This window comes from Convolutriloba macropyga, chromosome 11 (assembly GCF_964194025.1).
Source record: "Convolutriloba macropyga chromosome 11, txConMacr16.3, whole genome shotgun sequence".
Lineage (NCBI taxonomy): Eukaryota > Metazoa > Xenacoelomorpha > Acoela > Convolutidae > Convolutriloba > Convolutriloba macropyga.
The window spans coordinates 13,610,029-13,629,558 of record NC_134478.1 but is presented as its reverse complement, the minus strand read 5'-3'; the positions used below and the strand labels follow the sequence as shown (position 1 = coordinate 13,629,558).

The 19,530-nt window shown below is 34.7% G+C and overlaps 1 protein-coding gene across 4 annotated transcripts in view; it reads right to left on the bottom strand.

The window, feature by feature from the left end:
* Window positions 1-5,206: 5,206 nt before the first annotated feature.
* LOC142349742 (uncharacterized) overlaps window positions 5,207-19,530 on the bottom strand; it is a 103,252-nt gene continuing 88,928 nt past the window's right edge. Inside the window, exons 7-12 of one of the 4 annotated variants that reach the window (XM_075401484.1) lie at window positions 16,219-16,384; window positions 12,817-12,941; window positions 7,415-7,429; window positions 6,699-6,713; window positions 5,933-6,123; window positions 5,207-5,593 (exon numbers count right to left, since the gene is read on the bottom strand). In XM_075401484.1, the coding sequence (XP_075257599.1) occupies window positions 5,413-5,593; window positions 5,933-6,123; window positions 6,699-6,713; window positions 7,415-7,429; window positions 12,817-12,941; window positions 16,219-16,384 (693 nt within the window). In that variant the 3' untranslated portion in view covers window positions 5,207-5,412. Of the gene's footprint in view, window positions 5,594-5,932; window positions 6,124-6,698; window positions 6,714-7,414; window positions 7,430-10,079; window positions 10,203-12,816; window positions 12,942-16,218; window positions 16,385-19,530 lie in introns of those variants that run through there. The other 3 variants (XM_075401487.1, XM_075401488.1, XM_075401489.1) reach the window with 3 other exon arrangements.

Sequence of the window (19,530 nt, the reverse complement as noted above, 5' to 3'; positions counted from 1 at the left end):
AACTCTCTACGATGAATATATCGAGCGGCGAAAATTCACGGAACAAAAAAAAACCCAGTTGAGTATATAGTTCCTCCCCCCTCAAGAGGGCCGGAACAATTAAAACCAAAGGAACTTATTTCTTCGAATGTTCAGGTAAAAGCCATTGCTGTAATATGTCAATGTTCAACAGTAGTTTAGCCCATTAATTTTGAAGTTAAATCCATTCATCATAAACCATAGGCGGTGTTAATAGACTCTTAAGTGCTCAATGTGCTGAATTTGATGAAAAAACCTCCATTTTAGGCGATGTTTTTTTGAGGTTTTTGCAACCAAAATTTTGCAATTTATCAATTTTTCCGAGTTATCTGAGTTTTTTTTCAAATGGGTCTTAACTTGACGTTGGTCATATTACATAAAGTTTTTGTGCCAGCGCGAGATGAATTTTTTTGGAAATGGCTGCCTAAACAAAAAAGTTTACAAATTTTTCAATTATTGAAATTTTCTTGAAAATGTTTGTACTTCGTTTTCTTAGTTCTTTGGGGTCAATGAACCTGATTGAAATTTTTAATTGCTCTCAAACGAAGTTCGTAGCAATTATATTAGTCCTGTCGGTTTTGTATGCGATTTCTCGCTTGATCGATTTTTCGTCTCACCCATTTGACTTTTCGTCCTCAAAAACGGAATTAAGTGGGCATTAAGTGCTCTTAGAGCTTTTCAGCTCTGTTTCATCTCAAACTGTTTTGGAGACTTAGAGACTTATTTTTCTGGTGTGAAGGGCGGTTCTTAGAGGTTGAAGACACCCCAATATTGACCCCCTACTATTGCCCCCAACCGGGCTGTTGCCCTCAACCCACTGTTGCCCTCCCTCCCTCCTCCCCACCAGCCCCCCCCCCCTCGGTGCACCCTCCCCCGGCTAGCTACTGACGAACAACAGCTCGCTAAAAACGCGCAAATTGTTACTATTTTTCAAATTTTTCAAGCTCTTGATAATTTCTGTCATTTTTGGAGCCTTATGAGCCCTAGGTGTACAAAAAGTGCAAGTTTTTTTTACAATTTTTGACATTTATTTTTCATTATTAACCTCTTTCTAGACTCAGGGCCTCAGGGTCTTAATAATAAGATACCGAAAATTCTGAATTTGCCGTGGAATTATTTTCAACTTCTTAATATCACAAATTTTAGGTATTTTTGATGAAACTTGCATTTTTTTCAAGTTTTTTGAATTTTTTGTAATTTTTTTTGCTTTCTCCACTTCAAGAGCCCAGAAACCACCTCAAAAACTTGGCCTTAAGTTACTGAATAATTTGGCGAAATAATGGAAAATTTTTCAAGTTTTTAGCATCACAAATTTTAGCATTCTTCGACAAATTTTTTTTTCAATTTTTTTTGACATTTATTGTCATCGTTCAATTTTTTTCAGCCTCATGGGTCAGAAAACCGCCGTAAGGGTTTGAGTTTGAGATAAAGTTGCTGGAAATTTTTTTGGCCATGGATTAGTTTTTAACTATTAATTATCTCAAATTTTAACAATTTTTTGTATTGGAAATTTTTTGCAAAAATTTTTTTGTCATTTTTTAGGTTTCTCCAGCCTCAAGAGCCGGAGAACTTCTTATAGTGTTTGATAGTAGGTTACTGCATAGTTTCTAGATGTAATGCAATGCTCTGAAAGATTTTAATATCATGAATTTGCTCTCTCTTATTTTGTTACTCAAATTGAACTCCTCAACGATGTCAGAGTTATTTTGTGCTTTCTATAACTCCGCTGCCACAGCAAACAACCATGGTAATTTACTCTTCCTGAGCAACTATTCGAATCACCGCGTATTGGAACGAGTGAAAAACAACTTTGTTCAAACCGCTGCGATGGACTACAGCAAATGTGCCTCCCTTACGTAAAGTTTGTTATGACTTCAAAAGAACAATTGAATGATATGAACGCCTTCTTTATACATTGCTGACTTCTATTCACGCTATTCAAACTAGAACAATAGCAGTATCAGACTTAAACGCCACCATTTAACCAATCGGTCAAACTATGAACTCAAGAATTTAAGCCTTATTTGGGAGTTTAATGCCCCCCACGGTATCTATAAAACAAATTCACCAAAAGAGACAAAATCGGAACCTGCCCCAAAATATGCATTTGCTCCCTACCAAGTTTGACCACACTGATTTAAATACCGGATGATAAACAACTTTTATAAATTTGATCCCCCTCTGAAAATCAATTTTGCATCCTCAAAACTACTATGAAACCCTTTTTGGTTCCACAAATGTCTGGTTTGCCAAATGGCTTTGAATTGCAAGCAAACAACCTTACTGACAATCCTATGGTAACCGATTTTCGAAATTCAAGTTTTATCCGTTTTAATTGCGACACTTTTGTGAGAAAAGTAGGATTTCCCAAATTCTACATGTGGTAATTCTGTCTTTTTCTGTCAAGTTATCTGAACTTTATTTCAATTTCATGTTATCTTTGCTGATGTTGTGAAACAATAAAAGTTTCGACATTGATGCTGCGTTCACGTGTAGAATTAAAAATTTCTTAATCGCTTTATCTTTGCTGTTCTACATAAATAACAACTTTAGCGTTTTATTTTCAACATGCTTTTTAACTGTTGTGACTGAATTTATTAAAGAGTTCATTCTGCCATTTTACATTAAAACGCGTTCAAGATCAAAAAGTGATATCAAAAGCCATGGGATAAACTAAGAAAATCCAAGAACTAAAGTTTATGTTCATATTGCATTAAGTTATGAAACTCTTCAGAGTATACTGCTAACTATTAATAGTATTCAGTTTATTATCTGCCTTTTAGAGGCTGAATTAACTCATTTGGTAAGAGTTGTAATAACTTTGTTCCAATTTAGAACACTTTTGGTGTCTTTAAAAAACATGAGGTTGTCCTCAATTTTAGTTTTTATTTTGTCGAACTGTTTCAATCCCAACGTTTACAGTCGGACCAACGGTGTCAACTTTTTTTTTGTCAAACTGCTACCTATGTTATTGTTAGAGGCTCTGTACGGGTGGAAGTACTGTAAAATAACAGCAGTAATTAATTTGAACCAAATGTTAGGCGTTATGCCAATTGTTGGAAAGTTTTCTAAATTTCGTGTTCTCCGATTGTTCTTAAAAATTTGTTCAAAGTGATTGAGGTTACAATCAACCAACAAAATTCCTATGCAAAGCTGCAACAAGTTTATTTAATTGATCACATAATCTCAATAGATCCCAATAATATTGTAGCGTTTGTGCGGCTTTTTGATACAATTTTTTGATCAATCAATTTGTCTGACTAATTTGAATTGTTGAGTAAATATTACGAGCTTAGCATATTTTTTAACTTTAAGCAGATGAACTTAGGTTGCGGCAATTAACTACTAAAAAACAGATGCCAGAAACAAGGAAACTGGATTTATTTATGCGAATCAAAAAATAGTATTGGGTCTGTTATACAACACACAATTTAATTAATTTTCATATTCATTTCTAGTAAACAAAGTTGAAATTTGTTCAGTTCTTATGCTTTTCTTGAAAAAATATTAAAGGAAAAAGGGTTTTTCTTTGGGAAAGAAGCGAGAACAGAATTGACAATCATAAAATGTTTAATGTTCAATTGTTAGCATCATTTGGTATTATTCAAGGTGAGACATTTGCTTTGAAAAGTTTTGATAGCAAAATATACTACCTCGCCGTCCAAAGTTCTACGCCCAAAAACCTACTTAACCGCCGCTCATCTATTGACATTCAGGTATCCCATATGTCCTCACATTCATTTTTTGTCTGCGTAAATATAAACCCCTTCAACAGATATTTAAAGCAAATTTCTTTCAGTTTTGTGACACGTTTCATGGTTTTCTGATGTTTTGTTTAGGCAATGATATTTTTGATTATATACTTTACTAATCTTGGAACTGTTTTCGGTATTCGGTTGGATATAATTTTTTGATTAATCAATTTGTGTTACCAATTTGAATTGTTGAGTAAATATTACGAGCTTAGCATTTTTTTAACTTTAAGCAGATGAACTTAGGTTGCGGCAATTAACTACTAAAAAACAGATGCCAGAAACAAGGAAACTGGATTTATTTATGCGAATCAAAAATAGTATTGGGTCTGTTATACAACACACAATTTAATTAATTTTCATTTTCATTTCCTAGTAAACAAATTTGAAATTTGTTCAGTTCTTATGCTTTTCTTGAAAAAATATTAAAGGAAAAAGGGTTTTTCTTTGGGAAAGAAGCGAGAAAAGATTTCATAATCATAAAATGTTTAGTGTTCAATTGTTAGCATCCTCTGGTATTATTAAGGTGAGACATTTGTTTTGAAAAGTTTTGAAAATATACCACCTTGCTGTCCAAAGTTCTACGCCCAAAAACCACCTTAACCGCCGCTCACCTGTTGATATTCAGCTTCTCAAGATTTCAATAATGAATGGTCTGTAACCACCTCTAATAACGTTGGTTGAAGCCCTTTAGTAAAATTGTTCTTCATTGGTTCAATTTGAGCTTCACTGGTTGTTTCAATGAGTTTCATTAGGGCTGAGCGCTTTTCTAAAAAAATTATGCAAGTAAACTTAGCATTCACGGTGAATTGCTGGCAGAATTTATAATCGAAAAACGGAGAAATTATCGTGTTTCTTTCTGTTATTTTTCCTTAGTCTATGGGAAGGTCAAACTCAAATTGACCAATTAATTTTCAAAAATAAATTTAAAATTGAGTTCAAAAATAATTTCTCTCAGAGAAATTTTTTTAAAATCTCAAACATGTAAATTCGAATAACCCCAAGGTTAAAGTTACATATTGTAATATTATAAATATTATTATTATTATTTTGCATTATCTGATATCTGAAAAAGTTTTTTATGATGACATCAACAATGACAACTGAAAAAATATATCTCTTCGGATTTCAATTGCAAGTAACCTCTGGAAGTTTTCAGGGTAAAAAGGTTATTTTGTGAGTTTTTGATCCCAAATCAGTCTTTTCTCGCTATCCAAACTACTGCCCTCACCTATCCTGCTTATCAGAACAATATGTGCTGTGAGTGTTTTAATTGGAGCCCATTTCAGAGGCTATCCTTGTAATCAAAGTTGAATGAAGAAGTCCAAAAAATGTTTCCCGTAAAAATAAATAATATTATTGGGCTGTCGTCTTTCATTGTTATAATTCAGCTTTTATTACTTCAAATTTAACTAATATGTAAAGAATTAAGAGAATTATTCTTTAAGATTGAATTTTTCAAAGCTATGTACAATTAATATCGGATGGCTGTTAATTGTTAATGTTCAGTCATACTGTAATAGAATTGAAAAGTTTGACTAAGTTTTTTTAGTATTTGTCCAGTTTCTCAGTGTTCTGAAATTCGATTTTTCGCAATTTTTGTTGATTTCTTCTGAAACTTTCAATATTGTGTTCTGAATCTTCATTTGTATTTTGACGAGTAAGAAGATCCACCCGTTCCACCCGCAGAGTATTTGCCCAGAGCGGAAGATGACCCGAGGGTTCCACCAGTTCGACCCAGAGCCGATGATGAGGATCCGTATCTGCCTGTACTAGGGGAGGGTTCACGAGATGTGGCGAAGGACGCTCGAGACAATGACCTCCTGTAGCAAGCAGAGTTGTTGTCTTCATTAAAAATTATTTATCTATTTTTTCTATCGCGTGAGTTAATTTTTGTTTTCAGAAGTTGTTGCATGCGAAAATAATATGGGAGGCGATTACCTACTACCCTGGGGGATGGGGGGGTATTAAAAACATAACCGAATACCCTCGGACGATTAAAATGACGCGCGATTAAAACGTTTGGTTGGGTTTTATTCAGCTTAAGCTCACATCCTTTTACAACATCAAAATGGGAGGAATTAGGGGGGGGGGGGGGGGGGGGGGAGTCGATATAACCCGGATCTGAAGAAATTTATGGTGAGAAAAAAAAACAAGCTAACGATGAGTCATAAGCGCCTCCAGTACCCAAAACACCAGATGAGGTCGTCGAGTCATATCCGGACGAGCCAGGGGTCAAGTTTGAGTTGGAGGAGTAGAGACCAGAGTTCTTGGCTAGTACATCAGATTTGAGCGAACTCCACTTTGAGAGGGCGGCTGAGGCTGTCGGGGAATCGTAAGTGTCGTAGCGACTCTGAAATTCAGCTGCAAATTTTCAATTTCTTTGCTAAAATAGTTTTTAGTTCACGGGAAAAGTTGCAATTGAAGTGAATTTAATTGTTTATATGACTTGTAAACGGTGGTGCGTCAAAACATAAGTTTAAATTGAACATATATGTTGGTACTGAACAACCCCTTTTAGTAAATAGCCCCTAGTACTCCGAAGTAAAAATTCTATTTTTGAAGCAATATTACGTCAACTTGTAATCAGAATTTTAAAAAAATATTTTTTCTCCATTGATCCCAAAACATTCATCTCAAAACATCAAAAAAGAGAAAAAACCGTTACTGTAAAATAAATCTGCCGCAAGTCATTGAGTTGAATTTTTCTGACAGAAATTCAGGTAATATTTTTAGAGAAAGAGGAGAAATTGATATATGATATATGTTAAAAGGGGTAAAAGGGGCTTATAAGGATGAAATTTTACACATCACACCAGTTTTTTGATGTGAAAGATATCAATGGGTAAAACAAAATCAAAAGAGATTAGGGGATTATTAGGGGGGGGGGGGGGTGGGAGTAATGAGTGGATGTTTAATTATACGTACATAGAATGAAGAGTCCTAAATATAACAGCTGATTTTTTTCTCACAATGTTAAAAATTTTCGTACATATTAAGGTATTTAAGAAATATAGTTTCGAAAATGACCTCTTATAAAGCTTGAGATACCAACAAATTTGCCAAAACACGTAAAAAAAGTTGATAAACTCAATCCACGTTTCACAAGAGAAGGGAAAAAGTAAAATATTTCTCCAATCTTGATCTCAAATTGAATCAATATTGCATAAAAAGATCCATTTTTATTTCGCAAAACAAGGGCGTGCTAATTTACTTTTTGCGTTCAGTATAGAATTCAGTTGATTTATTGTACTGTTGAGGCATTTGGATGCTGTCTGTCATGTGTGTCAGTCAAATAGGTTCTTTAGACTCTTATCTTTCAATAGTCGTTATTAATAAATTCACTGAAAATCTAACAAATTCGCCCAGTCACTTTTCAAATCATTGACAACTCAATACATCAAAAACCGAAAGAATATTACTGTAATATAAATCTGCTGTAAGTCAGTGGGCTGCATTTGCTGACAAAAAATTAAGACAATGATCACAGAGAAAGGGGAGAAGTTCACATTTAATTTATGTTACATAAATTTTACATATTTTTTTTGCTATGAAAAATATCAATTTTAGGGTAGAATAAATCAGAAGAGATTAAATGATTAGGATTATGAGAGGGGTAACGATGGGAGGTTTACGATACGCACATAGAATGAAGAGTCCTAAATATAATAACAGGATTGTTTTCCCGCAAACTAGTAGAAAATTACAATCAATAACTACTTAATTTTACGAACAGATGAAGATATTTAAAAATATATAATGTCTAAACCCGCCTCATATAATGCTGAACAAACCGGGCCATTTGCAAACGCACTTTTTTGTTTGTTCGAATGTTATTTTGAAAACATAAAAAGCAAGAGGAGAGGGGGTAACAATTCCAAGCCAAACATATTTATTTGAATTCAAAATCAAAAAGTGGTAACTGCCCACTGTAATCAATACATTTTCAAGAATTTAAACTGTTTTGTGACACATTTTTCTCAAAATTCAGGAAAGTTGAATTGTACTAGGGATTGATTCTTTCTAGGACTTGTTCACTCACTTCTATGTCTGTTCTATGTGTTAATTTTATTGCAGATAGGGCAAAAAATTCGAATATGCTTAAGACGTGAAATTGAAGCTAACCTGTCGTCAGTTAGCTGAATGGCTCTAATGAAAGGTGGAAAAAAAACATGATGACAAAATTTGAAAACAAAATAAAAACCACAAGTGTCAAAATGTGCGAAATATAAACAAAAATAGGCACTAAACTGATTAAATTTAACCGATATTTCTAACAAAAAGAACTTCTCAAAAACATCTCAAAAATTTGCTAAATTCTTGACAAAAACCACAAAAATCACAGTGAAGTGTAAAACCTAGGAGATAATGAAAACGGCTAGGATTGTGTACAACAAAAATAGGCTAAAATAAATTTAAATTGCTCTTTATACTCGATTCCAGCTGTTTAAAATGGTCAAAAGTGCTCACAAACACAGAACCAGCTTCTGAACAATTATAACAGAAAGCAATCTTTGTGGGAAAAACTTGAGTATATTTTTTTAAAAGTGCTTTGAAATTCTCCTCCTTTTGCAAAGAATCTCACTTCTTGTTTTCTTACTGTTTGAGTGAACAATGTATGCGCACTTTTTCGCTCTCTTCTATCTGTCTACAATTTTATTTGGGTAGATATGCCTAAGACAGCAGCTTTCCATTTATCCATAGCTCCACTCAGCTGTCGCAGCTATTCTTAGAAAAATGACAATAATCCTAACGTTTTCTCATCGTCTTTTTGTTCTGCTCTGTGCTTAACGAAAGAATGCCTCGGTGTCAATTTTTTAGTTAGAAAAACCCACCGAACTGAATTGCTGATTCTATCAAACCGTTTCAAAGCTTTCTTACGTTTGAAGCGAACAGTGCAGATACTTTTCATACTAACTTTTTGATGCTTTTATTTGGCCTTCTCATAGATTTTAACAACAGAAGTTAATTGCCAAACTTGCATAGTGCTGGTTGTGAAATGATTATTTGTTTCAGCAGAAATAGATTAACGACAGAAGTTCTCATATCCTTAAACATAACCGACTAAACGTCGGAAGAATTGCTCTCGAACGACTAGTGGGAGCTCTAATTAATTGCAGCCTGCTTCAGTCGGGGAGGTGGGGGTTTAAAAACTTGAAGGGGGGAGTACTAAAAAGTTCAATAGTGGGCTTCAAATAACCACATTAGAGGCTGACATATACCACTACCAAGATTTAAAGTAAAAAATGACACCAAATTCGGCGCAATTTTCATTTGATTTTTTAGTATTAAATTGTCGCTAATTGAGTTGAGCTGCTTGAAATCGTGATTGAGAGAAATTTTTAGATGACGCGAAACGCAAAAAGTCAAGGGCGTAAAAGTCACTCGAAAATTCAAAATTCAAAGTCAAGCAAAAATTTTGCATAAAAAAGACACACACGTTTACAATAATTGCTATGAACTTCGTTCAAGAGCAATTAATCAGAGGAACGAAACGGTGACGTCACCAAATACAAGTACCAAAGGTAAAGAAGAATATTCAGCCCAGAAGATTGGGAGAGAAATCTAAACCTCTGTGACTTAATGCGTTCAATTAAACTGAATTTTAAATTGCTTAATTCTATATGCTAGATTATATACCACTTGTCGTCATTCCTCAGTGGCCTTTGGGACCTGATATGAATCTAGCACAATCGAACTTTAGATTATTTCTGTAAGAAAAATTTTTTTTCTTTCGGTTTTCCGCACAACGCGACTGCAGAGCAAATTTGTATTAACGTTCAAATCCAACCTCAAAGTAGGTAAATCTTCTGAGTGAATTATTGAGCAATAAACCAAATATAACCGACTAATGACAGTCTGATTGCTCTGAAACCAATTGCGCGTAATTAGTTACTGTTTAGGGTGCCAAGCTTTAACTTAATTGAAGGGGCGTGGGGTGAACGAGCCGCGGGCACCGCGGGGAAGCATGTCCAGGGAAGATACCTGATTATTCAATTTTTCTAAAGACAAAAAGGTCAGACAAAAAATCGCTCAAGCGAAATATCGCATGAAATAAGACCACTGGACTAATATAATCGCTACAAACTTCATTTGAGAGCAATTAATCAGAAAACAGCATTTACTTTTTCCCAATTCTAATAGGCGGCAATCAATAAAATTTTGAGGAGCCTGCCATTACCACTAGCGCCCAACGTAACCTGCATTTACTACTTTGAAAAACTGATTAATGATATAATTTATGGAATTTACTGACAGCTGTGAACTTTTCAGAAGTGCTGTGAATTGATGCCTCATGACAGAATAAAGTGAACTGTAGAAATGTCATAATTTGTATATGTGATGATGGCAACTCGGCAATAGAAAGTGGTGGATTCCAAAAAAGACATCACATACCTTCGGGTGATATTTAAGAGATGCTTTTGAGGCATTCTGAAATACTCATATGTAAAGATTCTCTTTAAAAAATTCCGACCCTCCACCAGCCGCTAAGTCACCCTCAGGGATTTGAAGACATTATTTTCAGCATGAGGGCTCGTGCGAGTCTGCTACAAAATGTTCAAAGAAGTTCAATTCTCAAGTTTGTTTAAAAAAAGCTGTTGTATACCTCTTGGCGTGGGAAAATAGGCCACCAGTTTGAGATCCCAGACTTTTGTCTAGACAATTGGTTGGCCGCGTGGGGGTCAATACCGATTTTTTTCATAAACAAACTGAAGAGAATTACATTGTATGGAAGTTGTCTGGGCTAAATTGAGCACATTAGAAACTAAACATTAATGATATGATTTTCTGATTTTGGAGATAATGCGTATGCGAAAAATCTTTTCTCTTCGTGAGTTTCTCAAAATTTGCCCGTAGTTTGTTGGCTCTGATATAATTGGTGCAAAAAAATTTTACCACTTGGCAAAATTTTTTTTAGTAATTATTCAGGACTATTTTGCAACACAATTTTCTTTAAAAACTCAAACTCAACTCATTGTTTTGTTTATACAGCCTTCCATCTTTCAATTCGGAGGGCAACGAAAAACACACAAAAAAATTTTCCGTACCTCTTTTTAGTAAAACCGTTTTAGTAGGTAGAGGCAGGGAAAACTTTTTGAGTTTTTCACTGCCCTCCGATTTGGTAGATGGAAGGCTGTATAAACAAAGCAACGAGTTGAGTTTGAGTTTGAATAATGAGTCTAATTAATATGAATACATAATTTCGTGACTTAAAGAAAGGGAGTTAATAATAAAAAATGTATTTTGTCATGCAACGATTTTTAAAACAATTTTGATTTTGTTTGTAGTGATGTTTTACTGCTCTTCTCAGTTTCTGATTCTAATGAGAACCCCGTGATTCCAATTGTTCTAAAAATTGTTGAATGACAAGACACATTTCTTTATTAATAACTCAGTTTTTTTAAGTCACGAAATTATGCATCGAAATTATTTAGACTTAACCAGCGTTTTTTAAAGAAAAAACAAATCATCAAAACAGAAATATTAAAGCATCTGAAACTCTGTTAAAAAGCTTAGTCCACCTTTTTAATGTCCAAAAACTAAAAAGAGGTTCTAAAAATTAAATGTTGTCAGACCATTTTGTTCTTAAATTTGTGCAGAAAAATACTTTCTTCAAATTTTATTTCGATAACTTTTGCTTACTGAATCATTCGCAAATGCAAAAACTAATCAAATTTTAAATGATGGCTGAGTGAGCATCTTACTGCAACAAAGCGACGGCATCGATTAAATAGTTATAAAAATTCTGGAAAACGATATGTTTGTTAAAACTTAAAAATTTAACAGAAAATTGCAGATATAGCTAGCTATATTGACTGAGAGTTCTGTTAAATATCAGTAACTATTAAAAAAAACTAAATTTTGAAAAATTCTGAACAGTTAATTACCGAATTCTTATTTACTTTTGAAAAACTTAATAAAAATTATTATATATCGCAAAGTTTAAGCACAAGTTGTCTCGAAACTAAGCCGGAAATTTTCCAAGAGACATAATTCAAGACATTTTAAGTGTCTTCAATGTTTATCGGAAAAATTATTAAATAGTAATCAATAATTTTTCGTCAAATTTTTTCTATAAGAGTGCCTTTCATCAACAGCGAATTGTGTTATAATGGATTTTTAAAAATTACCATTGTTCATATCCCTAGCTGACGCTCCAAAATCTGAAGAACCAAAAAATAGAGTAAATTGTGAAATTTTTAAATTTTAAATTTAAATTTTTCTGAATTTTTATTCAGAAAAAATAAATACACCGAATTTTATTGCAATTTGTTATAACATTTATCAAATACAGGTTTGCAAATTTAATGTACTCTTTAACAATTCAGGTCACTTAAGCTCCAAATGAAAAATAGAATTTTTTTCTGAAGTTAATATAGATTGTAGCGAAAGGTACATAGAAGATGTCTTGTTAGTTATTTTGTTAATTAGACAAGTTCGAAAAGATAACTTTAATTTCAGAAAGTGGAGTTAGGAGAATGTTACATGGCAGAATCAAGTTTGAATGTGTTATGAAGTTGTCTTAAAAAGGCAAATCTAAATCTCTGATCAATCTCTTTTCTTTTTCCTCCATGTGCATTTGTTTTTCTTAAACTTTGAAATTATTATTTCTTGAATAATGGTGGATGACTTTGAAATTATTTCTTAAACTTTTTCAAAATATTGATTTTGGTTTTTCCTCTATGATGCGTGAACAAAAGTTATAAATTTAGCTGAAGATAGAAGTAATCACATGTTAAGTTTTGGACAATGTTAGAATGGGCATCGACAGACTTAGGAAGATTTTGAAAGTGTCCGCAAAATGTGCTTCCGGAACCAAAATACTCCAAAGAAACCGTAATATAGCTACGGCCTAAATTATGCTTTCTGAGAAGCTTTATCCCTATTTATATTTCTCGTGGTAAAAAGAACGAGTTGCGAACCCAATCAATAGTGTAATGCCGGAAGTCTGAACCGGAAGTCTGAACTTCAATGCTGGATTGCTATCCGGGTGCCGAATCACCTCATATTCGATATCCAGTATATGGTGGTTTGCATATCTTACCGTTGCAGATCCAGTACCAGTGCCAGTGTAGCTCCTGGCATTCAGCTGTGTCTTCAATTCCTCAATTTTTCTATCTTTCGCCTGATTCTGATACTTCTCATGTTGATATTTCTGAAGAGAATCGCCTAAAAAGGACGCCAAAATTAAACGAGCAATCGTTGTCACACGAAAATGACACTACGGAGAAAGCCAAAATGTAAAAAATAAAACATTGTAAAAAAAAACAGAATACGAACATGTACAAACAGCATTTAGAAATATTAAACTAAGTTGACAGGAAATTTACAATTAATTTCTTGTATAATAAAACGTTTTCTAGTGTTAAAGAGTATTATCAGTTGCAGTTTGTATACAAGTGACATTTTTTCCTTAATCCTTACGCAGAAGAGAAAAAAATCCCCCTGCTCGCATTCCTCGTTTTACGCGTAGGAAGATAACAGAACGTTTTTAGCTAAAAAAAATTTCAATACCAAACTGTTCTTTGTGAATAAATTCAAGATATCTTCAAGGCTTAATTTATTCTTTGTTTTCACCAGTAATTTTAAATTTTAGGTAGAATGAGAAAATCAAGGGCGAATGACTTTTTTTACAAAACTCTTAGCCAGAAAAAACACCCTAGCAACCTAAAATTAACTTATTATTATTTCAGATGAATTAATATTCATTTTGAGTTCCAAAAAAAGAGAAACGAGACGGAATAAAAAAATATAAAAGCAATTGAGAATTTTCAGATGTTTTTTGTGTTTTTACTGGAAGCGCTATAACCTCTACAAGGGGCAGAGAAAAATAAGAAAAACTGAAGCTCAAAATACCAAAACGAACAGATTTTCTTCATATGAATATATAAAAAAGGAAAATGCCCTAAATGTTAGAAATCTGATATACCAAAAGTCCATTTCCAAAGTTTTAATGCCCAGTATTCACTTAAACGTAACGGGAAAAGACCTTAACGTAATTTTTCTATATTTTGTGACTTACAAAAAGTTTTTCAGCAAAATTGCGTGACTCTGAAGAATTCACTTCGAAAAATTCATTTTAAATCTCGATCATCCCTTCCCCGCATTTAAGACCTGTATTTGAAAATTTTTCAAACAAACATTGAAAGTACCCTGTCAAAAGCCAGTCTTTTTTGCTTTTGAGCCAAAATGACACCATGCTGAGCAGCAATCACCTCAGTATTTCTGTTTATATTTTGGCTATTTAAATAATGAGAAAAAAGTTAAGCATCTACAAAGTTAGCAATCAGGAGCCGCTGTGAGCATTGCTTTTCAGAGGTTTTTGATCTACCTTGAATGAATGCACATATTACTATATTTTGGCGAGTTAACGTACTCAAAATTGTCTCTGTTTTGAATAATAGCATGCAGTTTATCACTTAGCAATCAATGAGCGAAACCCAGGCTGAGTTGTGCGCGAAATTGTCCTGATCAGACCGCCCCAGACCAAAAGTTTCTCTGAACATGCGTTTGAAGTTCGACTGAATTCGTCTCTGATCAGACACAAATGCTCTTGACAGTTTCTGCGCGCTCCAAAAGATCTGATATACCTGCTGATCAGATCCTGATCAGATATACCTGCGCTTGAATTCACTTCTGATCAGACGCACTTGCACTTGGAATCGTTTTTGATTGGAATCAGTTGCGGTCGAAATGCTCTCTCATCGAAGGGCTTCGAGCGCAGGATTATCGACTTTCTTGTGCTCGAACCGTTTTTCATAAGACCCAGTTGCGCTCGAACCGCTTATGATCAGACACAGTTACGCTCGTACCGTTTATGATCAGAACCAGTTGCGCGTGAAGCCATTAATGACCACACACAAGCGCGCGCGAAACCAGTTTTGATTAGACTCAAGTGCGCTCGAAATAGTCCGGTCAGAGATATATTTTAGATATGAATAAATCTCTTATATTTGCTCTTAAATTATTTTCATTAAGAACTGATGGTTTGCAGTAATATTCCCAACTAGGGAAGCGCCAATTGTAAAAGTATTGCTAAAGAAAATAAAACCCAGTTTCTGATCAGAGGTCAATGGACTATAGGTGCGCCTCTGATCACAAGTCTACTTTATTATTGCAGCATCCTTCATTAACAATACAAAAAAATGGAAAAAATCTTGCACTCAATGTAGTGTCTGATCAGACCCACTTGCATTCTAAATAGTTTCTGATCAGACACATTAGCTCTCTAAGCCGTTTACGATTAGACGCAGTTGTGCTCGAAGCCATTTATGATCAGACCTAAGTGCGCTACTGTACTCGAAATCGTCTTATAATTTTGAGCGCAAAATGGTAAGGTGTGCGCTCGAAATGCTCTGATCAGGACAATTTCTAGCGCACACTTCAGTTTGGGAAAACTATTGTGTAAATTATTGCATAACAAGCCTTCTCATTAACAATTGTTGCTTAAAAAGACATCAAACACTACATATAGAGAGGACAGTTTTTAGAAAAATTTATTTCTAAGTTGGATCCTAAATCAATTTCACAAAAGCTACCAAAGTGCACGTATTGTTTCGAAAGTAATTTTTGCTGCGCAAGAGAACCTCAATATTATCCCTTTTCTGTTTTATCCCTTTCTCAGACACTTCGATTTGATTTTCTATTTTCATAAAAAAATTCATTCAAACTATAAAAGTGTGCAAAAAATGAAAAAAGCTAAGAAACTCTCTTCTTAAATTGCGAGGGAAGGTGATACATGATTCCTGGTAATCACATAGAATGTTATATATGAATCCCGGTTTTCATACAAGATCTTATATGGTTCCTACACAAAATTTTATCAAACGAGGAACTCACATATACGAAGACATCAGAATTAGCAATCATTGGCGTGTGAATTTCATTTACACCATCCGCCACAATTTAATTGATTTGATTTTTAATGTGTTCAATTAGCAGTGAACTGCTAATTGCATTTTCGCAGGTGGTAGTTTACGCCACCTTTTAACTCGCGCTTTCACTTTGGTTTGCATTTATTTGGTTTTGGTATTTTCGTTGGTTTCTGGTGGTTTAAGTTGAGTGTTTGTCTGGAGTGTGGAGGCAGTGAGATTGGTTTGGATGGGATAGTTGGTTGTGGGATTTCAGGGGTCTTTGTTGTGTATTTGTGGAAGGATAGAGGGAGCCTTGGAGTGGGAGAAAAAAGGGAGCCTTACACCATCCGCCACAATTTAAATATTTATCACTGGCATGAATTCTTTTTGTCGAAAACGAACGGAAGTGACTTTCGACAACAGCGGCATAACACAAAACACAACCTTTTATTGCGACTGTTTTGGATGATTGTGTTTTGTGTTATGCCGCTTTTGTCGAAAATCACTTCCATTCGTTTTGGACAAAAAGAATTCATGTCAAAGACAATATTGAACAGAATAAAACCCTTGAAATTTGGAAGTTTGTAACTTACTGATCTGTTTCTCCTTTTCGTCCAAGTCCTTTCTAAGAGAATATGCGTACTGCTCTGAGCTCTGCAATTTATAATTCACGTCTCTGATCTCTGCTTCACACGCACCCACTTTGCTCTTCAGTCCCAACACGTCCCCGTTCAGTATGTCTATCTCACGCAAGTGCTCCTGTTTGAAAGAAATTATAGCAAAATAAAAGTTAGAAAAAACTTTTAAAAATTAAATTACTGGAACTATTTATAGGAGTTATACTATTATAGCAAAATCGAGGCTCATGTGATGTGTTGGGATGCTTTGGAGAAATGCGATGTCAATTTACATAAGTGCTGCTCTTTGAAAATAATTGTGGAATAGATTTAACCTATACTTAATAATCGGTTTCAGGAAAAAAAACCCACGGAAATAAACCCCCACTTGACTATTAAAGCGCATTTAGCGCGTCTGACCATGGCTCTCCGGCCATGGTCATGCCTTAGTGTCCCGTGGGACTTGACATGAATCTATCACAGATTAACATCACAGATTAACGAACAAATTAACACGACTAAAAGTCAAACTTAAATTGGGGTTTTTTTCCTTGGGGGGTTTATTTCCTGTATAAAATAAGAAGGTTTTTGTCCGTGGGGTTTATAATAGTCATTTAAGACAACAGCGAGAGCACTATTAGATCTACTGATCTCCTTTCAAGAGTCTTTACGGCCAGGAATTCTAAATCAACGGCTAAAATCTCGCATAAATAATACTCACTAAAATCTGTATAAAAAGTTCATTGTTTATATTGAACTTTGATTTTGTAAATGACGCTAAGTTGGTATAAGCACGACCAAGAATTATGCTAATCTGTCAGCAAACTAAGCGGGATTCTAAATTCAAATCAATTTTAGAATTAATTTTATTATTTTAATTTTTGATAAATTAATAGAAACTATACAATAACAGCAAAATCGAGGCCTATGCGATGTGTTGGGATGCTTTGCGTTTATGTGACATCAATCTTGCGCCAGAGCTCCAGTTAAGCGCAAAAAGTAAATTAAATAAGTAATAAGAGAGGTTATGATATAGGTTCTTGCTATATTTGGTGCTCTAGAGAAAGAACAAAGTCAGGACCTGAGTTGAGACTTTGTTAATTTTAAACGCTAAAAATTCTATTTTTTCAGTTCTAGTTCGCCAAAACTGATGAAAATTCTAATGTGTTTTTGGGTTTGAGAGTCATTATAAGTGTTTAGAAGCTAATTATTTAAAAGGTTAATTTTGAATATTGTTCAATTAATTCAAATTTTTAAAATATGTTTCAAATACAAATACATAATCTTAGTTTCAGAGGAAATTTTGTCAGCGTTTGAAGAATTTGTCACAAAACCGCACAAAGTACAAAGTTTCAACCATTTCTTCTTGATGCACCCTCTCATTTTCGATGCAAGAAACTGGATGTATCAATTGTTTGAAATGATAATAGTAGTATATAATACCTACGTAAAGAAAGGGGGGGTTATCATTCGACTATTAACCATAGGATAATAGGTAGTGGCGGTTAAGTGGGAATAGGATAGGCGGGATAAAATCTTTCCGCCGCTGTTTATATCCCTCTCCTATTCAATCTTTCCCTTTTGAGTCTTGCCGCTTTTGTTTCCCTTTAACTTTGCTTTCTGTCTCGCCGCTTGCTTTTGATTTCAAAACACTCAAACAAATTAAATTAAAACCAAATTTCACACTGCATGCAAAATCAATACTGGTTCAATTTTGCGTGTCTCTCTCTCTCTCTCTCTGGGCAATTAAATTTAATTATGCACACTAATATCGCCTTGCAGTTTTGCACACTGGGCCCTCTGACTCGCTTTCACTTGCTTCTTCTGCCTCAAAATTAATGAACGGATTATCGGGCGTAGAGTTTTCTTCAAAACTGGCATCGAAATCAACGATATCGCTACTTTCAATATCCGAATCATTTATATTCTGAGCAGCGACAAAACCGGGGTCTGGTGGTTGCCATGTGTTGGAGCTTTGGGTGGTATCTGGAGAGGAATGTGGTACAACAAAACTGTTATCCCACTCTGGGCTAGAGCTCAAAAGTAAGTCGCTAAAATCGTCATAATCCCATTCCACATCGTCGTTATTCCAATCAATTTCATCGATAGCATAATCGACAATTTCATAATGGCCAAACGGGAGGGTTTTTATGCCATCGGGTAGTATATAGCGCTTGTTGTCAAAAGCTGACAAACAAATTTTGTTTGTAGTAACTGTCTGCAGCCTGTGGTGGTCGGACACAATCCTGGTGTTCTCTGAGCGCAGGTGGATTCCAGTGCTGAGAGTGTTTAAGAAGTCGACGTGGCGAAGATGTTGTTGTGCGGCCCTCGTCACCCCTTTTGCTGGAAGTTTTCGACAACCTAAAAGAAAGAAAGAAATGAGAAAAATTAGGTGCTATTATAATTACTAACCCCCTATGTAAATATAATACGATTTAACACCTTCCAGATGCCTATCAACCCAATACGAATTTTTATACAACAACTAACAATTTTGTTTTATGAGAGAATAAACTTACTTTTTGACAGGATGGAGTACTGCTTCGGCTTCAAACAGATAAAGTCAGTAATATAGTCGCCGGCGAATTCGTCCTTGTGTTTGAGGACTACACTTTTGTTAGTGGTATCGTAAAGAAAGTGATTGGGTGGGTAATTTGAGAAATCAAAATGACTTAATACTGACTGAGGCTTCTGCGATAACTCTGTATAAAAATCGTCGCTTTTTATCGCATAAAGGAGACTATCTGTATCGCTGTAAAGAAGGCGACAATTAAAGTTGGGGCGCATGACATTGTAATGGAATGAGTACATGTGGAATTTTGCAAGATCTAATATAGTCGCTCCCACAATAGTGGGAGTGTTCCAATAAATGGACTTTGGTCGTGTGGTCAAAGCTGCTAAATTCTCCCCAAAGATCATATAGCGATCAAACTCAAATCTGGATATTATCTTCAGCGCATGCTCGGCATCTCGTGAGATTGTTATTTTATTTCTGCGTCTTTTCGATTCGCAGTTTTTACCATAAACTGCATTATTCATCAGTTTATAAAAGTTCTCTTCAAACTTGTTTGACGCAACTTGCCGCTTTTCACTATTTAGTGTAATGTATGGCGACAGCCAGTTTTCTTGTCGAAATTGAAGCACTCTGTGAACTTTCCTGATTACCAAGCCGAGTTGGACATAGAGTTTCAGCAGTTTGTAGTGGACCACGTATCTCTCTTTATCAAAGAACGTTTGCAGGAGTTTCTTTAATTTGGAAGATGGGAGATTGTGTTGTTCTTTTAATTC